The sequence below is a fragment of the Choloepus didactylus genome, chromosome 11, assembly GCF_015220235.1.
Source record: "Choloepus didactylus isolate mChoDid1 chromosome 11, mChoDid1.pri, whole genome shotgun sequence".
In the NCBI taxonomy this organism is placed as follows: Eukaryota; Metazoa; Chordata; class Mammalia; order Pilosa; family Megalonychidae; genus Choloepus; species Choloepus didactylus.
The window spans coordinates 63320234-63329615 of NC_051317.1; the positions used below are offsets into that span (position 1 = coordinate 63320234).

The window sequence follows — 9382 nt, forward strand, 5'->3', positions numbered from 1 at the left end:
AATGATATGATCTGATTTACCTTTTAAAAGGGTCACTCTGCTGCTGGGTTGAGAAAAGGCTGTAGGGGGCAAGTATGAAAGCAGAGAGACCAAAAGGAGACTTACATTAGAGGTAGTAACATTACAGGGTGTCTCAGTTTTCTGGCTGCTCTGACAAATAGCACGCAATGGGTTTGTTTAACAACAGGAATTTAGGGGCTAAAACGCTTGCTTCCTCCTAGGGCTGGTAGCATTCTGACTGGCTGGCAATTCCTAGGTTTGTTGACTTTGCTGTCACATGGTGATGTCCTCCTTTCTCCTCTGGATTCCATTGATTTCCAACTTCCACTCTTCGCTGTGGCTTTCTCTTTATAAGGCCTCCAGTCATGGGATTAAGACCCTCCCTGATTCAGTTGGCCACATCTTAACTAAAATAACATCTTCAAAAGGTTCTGTTTACAATGGGTTCATATCCCCAGGAATGGGATTAAAAATGTTTTTTTTTGTTTTTTTTCCTCCTGAAGTACATAATTCAACCTACCAAAGTGATGGTAAAAAATGATCAGATTTTGAGTTATCATAACAGGGTAACAGATTGGATATGGATATGAGAAAAACAGTCAGGTATGATTCCAAGGGTTTTTCACATGAGCAATTGGATGAATGGAGGTAACACTTACTGAGATGGAAAAGACTTTAGGGAAAAAGCATATTTACAGGAAAAATGAAGAATTTGGATTTAATCATAAGTTTGAAGTGCCTAAACATAGCCAAGTGGGTATGTTGAGCAGGCAGTTATAAATGCAAGCCTAGGATTCAAGGGGTAGGAAGTGGAATGTGGCAGAAGACAATAGCTGTGAGGATAAAAACAACAAAAAAACCTCAAACGCTTAATCACTTGCAGTGTATGGGAGGATCTGCTTTATTATGTTTCCTCAGTTCTGAGTATTAGAATATTTTTTCATTTGATGGCTGAGAAGTAGTATTTCTAATTTTAATTTGTGTTTCTTGCTATTTTATGATCTATGTCTTTTGCAAATTATCTGTTCACATTCTTCATTCATTTTCTGTTGTGTTTAATGTTTTTTTACTCCTTATTGACTAATACCATTAACTCTGTTTTATGTGTTTTAACAATGTAGAGTTAAAAAAAAAAGTTTTTAATGTATATACCACATTTTGCTTAACCATTTGTCTGCTGATGGACATTTGGTTTGCTTCCACCTTTTGGCTATTGTAAATAATGCTACTGTGAACATTGGTGTACAAATATCCATCTGAGTCCCTGCTTTCAACTCTTTTTAACATGTACCTAGAAGTGGCGTTGCCAAGTCTTATGGTATTTGGCTTTCTGAAGAACTGCCGAACTGTTTTCCACAGCCACTGCACTGTGTTATATTCCCAACAGTCGACTAAGGTTTCTATTTCTAAGCAACTTTGCCAGCATATGTTATGGTCTATTTTGTTCTTTATAATAATAGTCATTCTAGTGGGTGTAAGGTGGTATTTCATTGTGATTTTTTTAAATTTATTTTGAAATATATTTTTTTATTAGAGAAGTAGATTTACAGAAAAATCATGCAGTAAATACAGAGTTCCTATATATCCCTCCTATTATTAAATACACTTGGCATTAGTGTGGTACCTTTGTTACAACTGACAACAGATTTTTTTATTATAATAGTACTATTAACTATTTTAATGTGGTAGAATTTTAAAATTTTTGTTTTCTTTTACATTTAGAAAATCTTACCTATCCCAAAATCCAATTAATAATACCTATATTTTTATATTTATTGCTTTTTAATAGAAGTGGAACTTATTTGGATATCTGATATGAGTTTGAGAAATAACTTAATTTTTCCTACTGTGGTATCAATATTCTTTTTTAATAATCCATGATTTCCTCCACTGATTTGAAGTGCCATCTTTATAATATGTTATTTGTTTATATATACTGGTGTGTATTAGTTTCGCTTTTTCCTATTGTGAGTGAGATTTTTTTCCTTTTATTTTTCCAGTCACTTATCGCTGATACATAGATAAACTATGGATTGTTGTCACCTAGTCATTTTACACAGTTCTTAATAGTTCCAGTAGTGTGTCAAAGATGGTTCTCTCAGATTTTCTGGGTGGAAAATCTTATATGCAAAGATGATAATTTTGTTTCTTCTTTCTAATAATTGTGTGACTCTAATTGCATTGTTCCCAATCTCCAGCACAGTGTTAACTGACAGTAGTGATAGCAGGTATTTTTATTTTCTTCATTTAATAGTAACTGTTGTGTTATTTTTTTTTCCCCTAGATGTCTCTACCTTAGTTAGAAGATGCCGCAATCTTGTCCACCTAGACTTAAGGTATGATTTTGTTTGTTCATCTCAAATCAAAAGTTTTTAAAAAAAAATGCTACTTATTGAATGGTGCATTAAAGGAACTACACAGTAGACTATTTCTGTGTTCTCACCCTAGGATTGATGAGTGGTTTTTAATATCTTTTCGTCTGCTCTGTTGTAGTGATAGTGTCATGCTAAAGAATGACTGCTTTCAGGAATTTCACCACCTCAACTATCTCCAGCACCTGTCACTCAGTCGATGCTATGACATCATACCTGAAACTTTACTGTAAGTATTTTTTGTTTTTAAAGTTAGTAGAGGGCAGGGACCCAAAGAGATACCACTTGGTGTTACCATCCATTACTATAAATAGCAGACATTTAGAACTTAAACATCAATATTAGTGTACCACAAACTGATTAGGAAAGATCAGCAAATAGAAAACAAAGGTAGAATTTTTTGCTTAAAATGCCTGGTAAAGCTAAGTGGACCATGATAGTTCACTAAATATTTGTTATTTAGCCATCAGCAGATTTAAATATTAGCATATTATACTAGTCATTGTGGAAGATTTGCAAAAAAAAAAGTGGAAGACAGCTTTTGCTCCAGGAAACTGAGAATATAATTGAGCAGGCAAACCCAGTACATTTCTTTATTGTATTTTTTTTTGTCTTCCCCTACACCCCCCGAATTATTTCATATTCTTCCAATCAACTCCAGTCAATTCCCAAAAGAGTTCTCAGTCTTCTAGTGATGTCAGTCCTGGATGGTCAAGGACTGGGATGAATGGAAGCCTGTGAGTGGGATATATCCTAAGAGTCCAGTGCTTTGTTTGAGCTGGGAGGAGATTGAGGTCCAAAAAGCTGAAGTAACTTACCTGGACCTGCATAGCAAGGTTAATGGCAGAGTGGGGCATAAATCCCAGGTCTCCTGAACAGCAGCAGAATAGTCTGAATCTAATATTGCAGCTCATACAAGGGCTAACTTGTACCTGCACAGTTACAGGTAATGTGGCCCATCATTCTTTTAGGTAGCTGTGTATGCAGGTCATCCTGGGAGTAATATCATCTCTTCGTTCTTAAAAAGGTTTCCTTTATTACAGTCCTGAGGGTTGGAAAATTTTTCCTAATGTCAAATGTAAATGTCTTGCGATTTTGTTGAAAACCCTAAGAAGTTAGTACCTCGGATTCAGTCAAGTGCACTTCTTACTACAGCCACTGTGCCCTGACTGAGGCTCCTGAACTCGTTTAGCTCACTACCCAAGAAAAGGTAATTTAGCTTCTGGTTACTACCTATAAGGGTAGTGAATTTGAAGAAAGAATTTATTTAGTCCTCAAATTATTGGTCTGGATCTTGTGAGTTAATTTCTGGAGTTAATAAATAAAGCAGATGTTTCAGTTGTACAGGGTTAATTAGTGGAACTGGAAATCTAGGAATTATATTTTTTAATTAATCAATTTAATCTATCTTGGAGTTCAGATCCTGAGTTGGTATCTCATTTGGAAAAGCACTGCTTAAGAAGGGATTTTAGTATGGACTTCTGTCCCTCTCAAGTGTTGGGGTCTAAATTCATGTACGTGGAACTCTGAATTAAAGTCTCCTGCCCTCCTCCATTCAGAACTTCTTTAAGAGCCTCTTGCCTCTACCCAAAAAGATTTCCCTTATCTGTTCTTTTTGGTCCTTGCCATCTAGACTCCTTCTTCCTTGCCTGGGTAGCTCCCTTCAGTGTTCAGTGATAATTCTTTTCTGGTTGCTTTTCCTAAGAGAATCTACCCTTATGCCTTGCTTTTGTTCTTTCCAGAGGGAAGGAAGCCAAACAGGAAATACCCAAATACTTTTTCTAAAGCAGAAGCTAGGGGATGTCTGTGAGCCTTCACATTTTAATATTTTTATTCAGTGGGTAGTAATGCTTGCACAATAATCCCTGCAAGCAGTGGGATATCATGGTTAAGAGTATGGGCTCTGATCACAGACCGAGGTGTGAACTTTAACTCCATTATTATTATTTATTTGTCTACATCTTGTCTTGAAATAAAAGAAATAGGGGCATCAGTTTAGTTATAAGTCAGATCACCAGAACAGAACAAGAAGGCTGCTGTCCTTGAACTTTTAGGGTAAACTGGTATGTTTCTTTAAGCATAATGTAAACAGTGAACACTTAAGATGAGTTATCTGGCACCCTATCCTTAAAAGTTTCTCAGGATAAAATTTCTTTCCCCTATATTCAGTCATTCTTGCACCTGATGTATTTGAAATCCATGCAAAAAATTCCAGGATGCCTCAACTTTGATTTCCAGAGAGCCATCTGTGCTAAAGAATTTAAGCCTATTTATTTCCGATTTCAGAAGTGGGAAAATAAAATGAGGGTCTTCCTTTGTAATAATAATACTTTAAATAGTTGGAAAATGAGCTTTCTTTCCTCGGGACCTCTCCCTGTTGTATTTATTCCCATATTCCTTAATTGGTCTTACTCTCTATATATGAACTTTCTTCTAATTATTTTGTATTCCATTCAAATAAGAAACCCAAGCTGGAGACAGTAAACTGATCTGAAGTTAGGAGAGACTAAAAATTCCTGTGGTAGGAGAATTTGTTGAGGAATTCAACATTTTATAAGGAAAACAGGATTGTGTAGATGAGGTAAGGGATAAACCTGTGAAAGAGTTTATGAATATCTTTTGCTTACTAAAATTAAACAAAGGTAAGATACTTAAGAATTATTAACATCATTTTACAGTATTAAGTTAGAAATAATGGCTCCTAAATTGCTTATTTCTATTTATCATCCTTTAGTTTGCTTTTTAGCCTTTTCTAGTGTAGTTTCAAAAAGATGCTTGGAAATTTGTTCTCTTGCATTGTAGATGATGCATATATCAAGAGGGATGGGTTTTAATCTTCTCCTTAAGATTTACAAGACTTTTTTTTTTTTGACTTGGGAACTGGTCCTTCATCCATCACTCCATCTTATATAGCTCGCTACCTTCTCACATATAGTACCCAAGTCTGGTGAAATTTCCTTCGTCACCATGTGTCTCTCTCGACGCTTTGTTGCAAGAACATTGACTTTTCTGCCATCTGCCATACCTCCTCTTCTTACTCCCACTCATGGTTTCTTCTTTTAAAAATTAACCACCACAGAATGACTCACACTTTAGCTAAGTTGGTTACCCCAGAACCCAGATTTTCATGGTTATTACAAAGTTCTCATATACTCAAATTTCACATAAGAGGGCTTCAAAGTTGGGGCAGGATGCTATCATCTTTTTTTTTTTCCCCCAATCATCTTAAGTGATGATAAGTATGAACATATATGTACTGTGACATTTCTCCTATACCACTATTCTGCATTCCAGAATATAGTTTAGTTTGAGAACAATTTGTTCTACCTGATATTCTCTTTATCTGTTGTGACCTTCAGATCTTATTGACCCTTAAAAACACCAAGCTTACTTATTTTATTTGGTTAGTGCCTTTATATTTTATATCTTTATAATTTCTAAATTACCCTTCATCTTGTATTCAGCAAAATCTGTTAAACATCTGTGGGGCTTAAGATACTTTGTTGAATGAAGAATAAAGGGGTAAATGAATATTTAGAGGGGTAGTGGGAAGACTGGAAGAAAAGGTTAAGCGTAACATTGGAAGGCCAGCTGAGTGGTTTGGGTTCTGTAAACACAAGAGGTATCAAAAGTTTTGGAGCTGGGGAGTGACGTGGTCTGAACTGGGCTCTAGGACATTGGTATATAGAATGAGTTGGAAGGAAGAAAGAATGAAGGCAAGGCGATAATTAGTATCAGGAAATATTTTTTTCATTAAAGAAATCACTGACGTGAAAATATAAAGGATACTTCGAATTCTAGGTCATTGATGTGTTCATTGATCTACAGTGGGATTTTGTTGAAATTCCAAAATAAATGTTCCCTTTTCTGAGACTTTGTACTGTGTGTCCCAACCTGGAGCAAATACAGATCAGAGAGAAGAATTTCTAGGCACATAGATCTAGGCTGAATCATTGCCAAAAAGTATTTACTTTGGGGGAACAGGCTCCCTTTTTTTGTGAGCCAGGATTTCACTGTTGACAGAGTTGTATTTCACTTAATGTGGTAAGAAGAGGATTGGCTTATCTGTGACAGGAAAAATTATAATATGTAGAGAGGTACAATGGCTATTCCTCCTATAAAGGTGTGATTGGTCACCCCTTTTCTCTATTTATGTCCAGCCACATAACTGTCTAAAACATCTTAGGTGAAGTCGCTATTAAGGTTCATCGCGTCTAATGGATGTATTGACTATCAACCATTATTAAGAAGTTATCAACACTGTTAATATCTCCTTTAAGAGAAGGTACCTAGTTCTAATAAAGGCCAAGTCCATATCCTTAAATTGGATGTAATATCTGGGGATTCCAGCTGATGCCACTGTAAAAAAAATTGTTTTTACCAACACTAGCTTAGATCACTGTATAAGTTAAGAGTGTAGTAAGGAAACGAATATGGTTAGATTTTGAATAAACCTCAGAGTTTCTAAGATTGTTATGAGCCTCATAGAACAAAATGCACTGCCATGTTTCCTAAGGCCAAGTTGCTCAAGCCATGGCTTGTACTTTCTGGTTTGATTCACCCTTGTTATTTTCTCAAATCAATTATTGCACATTACACTTTCAGGTTGCATTTTATAGAATATGAAGCAAATTGTAAAAATTGGGTCATATAGCCCTAGTTGAATAGTTTCCATAGATACTGTTACTCTGAAAGTCTCTCTTTTTCTTTCCAGTGAACTTGGAGAAATTCCCACACTGAAAACACTACAAGTTTTTGGAATTGTGCCAGACAGTACCCTTCAACTGTTAAAGGAAGCCCTTCCTCATCTACAGATTAATTGTTCTCATTTCACTACCATTGCCAGGCCAACTATTGACAACAAAAAGAATCAGGAGATATGGGGCATCAAATGTCGACTGACACTGCACAAGCCCAGTTGTTTATGAAGTATTTTTTGCAGGATGGTGTCTTTTCTTTTATGTGGATCAGAGAAAATAGGCATGAAGCCCAATTGCTGGAGCCCTTGACTCTTTTCCTTCTAGGTTTCCTTTTGCTTTCATTCTGCGAGTGTATGGGCATTAGAGAACTATTTGAGAGAGAAAACTATGAAGTGTTGCTTGTTTTGGGAATGACTATAAAAGCTTTGACACTGCCATTTCCTTAAGAACTTAAGTTGGAGGCCTTTTTTATAGGAAACTGAGCCTGTAATTTGAAGGTTCCTTTTACGAGCAAAATTTGAATCACCTCTTCCAAGTGTCCTTATTGTTAAGTCTATTTAGAACCAAGCTATAAATCTTGACTGATAACATTTCCATAGCCTGTATGCTAACTTAACTTTTTTCTATTTAATTTTTCAGTATTGTTTTATAAGACATAGATTGAAAGAACAATAAGCTATTTGTATTATGACCTGAACAGAGAGACTTGTAGCATAGTTACATTTGAGGCAATTCTTCTTGGGAAACAAAAAGGAAAATATGCATTTTCAGTTTGACTTTAGGTTTGAAATTAGGTCCATGGCAACTGATATGCCTGTGGAATTCATCTTTGACCTTAAAACAAACAAAGAAAAACCCCTGACATGTAGAATTGGTGCAGAATTTGAAGACTCAAGAGGCAGTTTTCTCAAATGACAGATTAATTTGTAGTATCCTTTAATTTGCATAAGGTACTGTGTTCCCAGAATTCTAAATTAGTTGAGGAAATATAATTGTGGTTTTCTCACTTTATGATCAAATTATGTTAACATGGGTTCTTTAGCTTTTAAAATGGCTTGCTTTGTTTTAAAAAAGTGTTATTAACCAATCAGTTCCTGTTTTTGAAATGTTGGCTAGAACACTGAACTGAAGCATTAGTTTATTGATGAGGTTCTTGAAGTTATTTTTATATTAGTCTAGAATCAAGTATTTTAAATTGCCTTTTTTTATTGATGTCCACAACAAGTGTTTGAAACTACCCATTTTATAAGGTTATTGGACCTAAAGTTCCCTAAGACGAACTGCAGCTTCCTTTCAATCAGAAATACACACTAGAAGCAGGATATGGTCCATGTAGTTACTGAGCAGCAATCACTGCTTGCACCTATATAAAAGTTAAGACTCAGGTGTTGAACTTTTTGATAGCATCAGTGCTTTTAAAAAAAAAAAAAAACTGGTACATAGCAGCAAAAAGATTACATTATGCTTTAAAAAAAAATAGTTTATTTAAATTGATGACCTCCCAGTGTGTCCAAAATGAAACAGTAAAACCAAGCCCATCATTTCTGTTATATTAACTGGTCTTTTTATTTTAATCATATTTTTCAAATATTGGAAACAATGGTATGAAGCGTCCTTGTCTGCTCAGATCTAAGGAAAAACATTTTGGAGTAGTATTATACAGGAAATGATTGTTTCAATTTTTTAGTAGTTAAAAAGTGCTAAATACTACTTGAAATTATTGTTTACAGATTAGTGACAAAGGGCTGGTGATAGGATCCAGTTGGACTGTGGTTTCTGGATGCCCTCAAATATATAATACTTCCAAACTCAAGTCCAGCCATAAGCTATTTTGCTAAGGTGTCGGAGTAATCTGTATTTTTGTATGTGATTTCTACTTTTATAGATTTGTATTAAAATAAATCATACTTTTATAAAAATGAGCACTTCAAGTGAGTTGTATTCCTTTTTTCTCAAGTACTGTGGTACTTGAGACAAATAGTCCTTTTTGCCCCATCTACTTCATATGCTTGCTGTCAAACTAAAATGATAGTTTTTGACAAGATGCTAAATAGAGACTTATTATCTATAAAGTGCATCCAAAAGCAATATTTTATTTACGAAGCATTTGAAATTCAAGTGGTTAATGTGAGAGTCAAATACTATCAGTAAAACTCAACTAGGAAAAGCTTTTAGATACAGGATTACTCAGCATATATATATATAGTTTATATAAATAGTTTCTCATTCAGAAACTATTTGAAACTACTCCAGAGGTCTTCAGGAATTCGTTTCCTTTTGAATCCATCCATTTACATGGTGAAATAGTGC

General features: G+C 35.0%; 1 protein-coding gene across 1 annotated transcript in view; it reads left to right on the top strand.

Moving 5' to 3' along the window:
• Positions 1–8994, top strand: part of SKP2 (S-phase kinase associated protein 2) — a 31322-nt gene extending 22328 nt beyond the window's left edge. The window contains exons 8-10 of the mRNA XM_037799415.1: positions 2285–2336; positions 2494–2601; positions 7087–8994. Coding sequence (XP_037655343.1) covers positions 2285–2336; positions 2494–2601; positions 7087–7300 — 374 coding nt within the window. The 3' untranslated portion in view covers positions 7301–8994. The remainder of the gene's footprint in view (positions 1–2284; positions 2337–2493; positions 2602–7086) is intronic.
• The last annotated feature ends 388 nt before the right edge of the window (positions 8995–9382 follow it).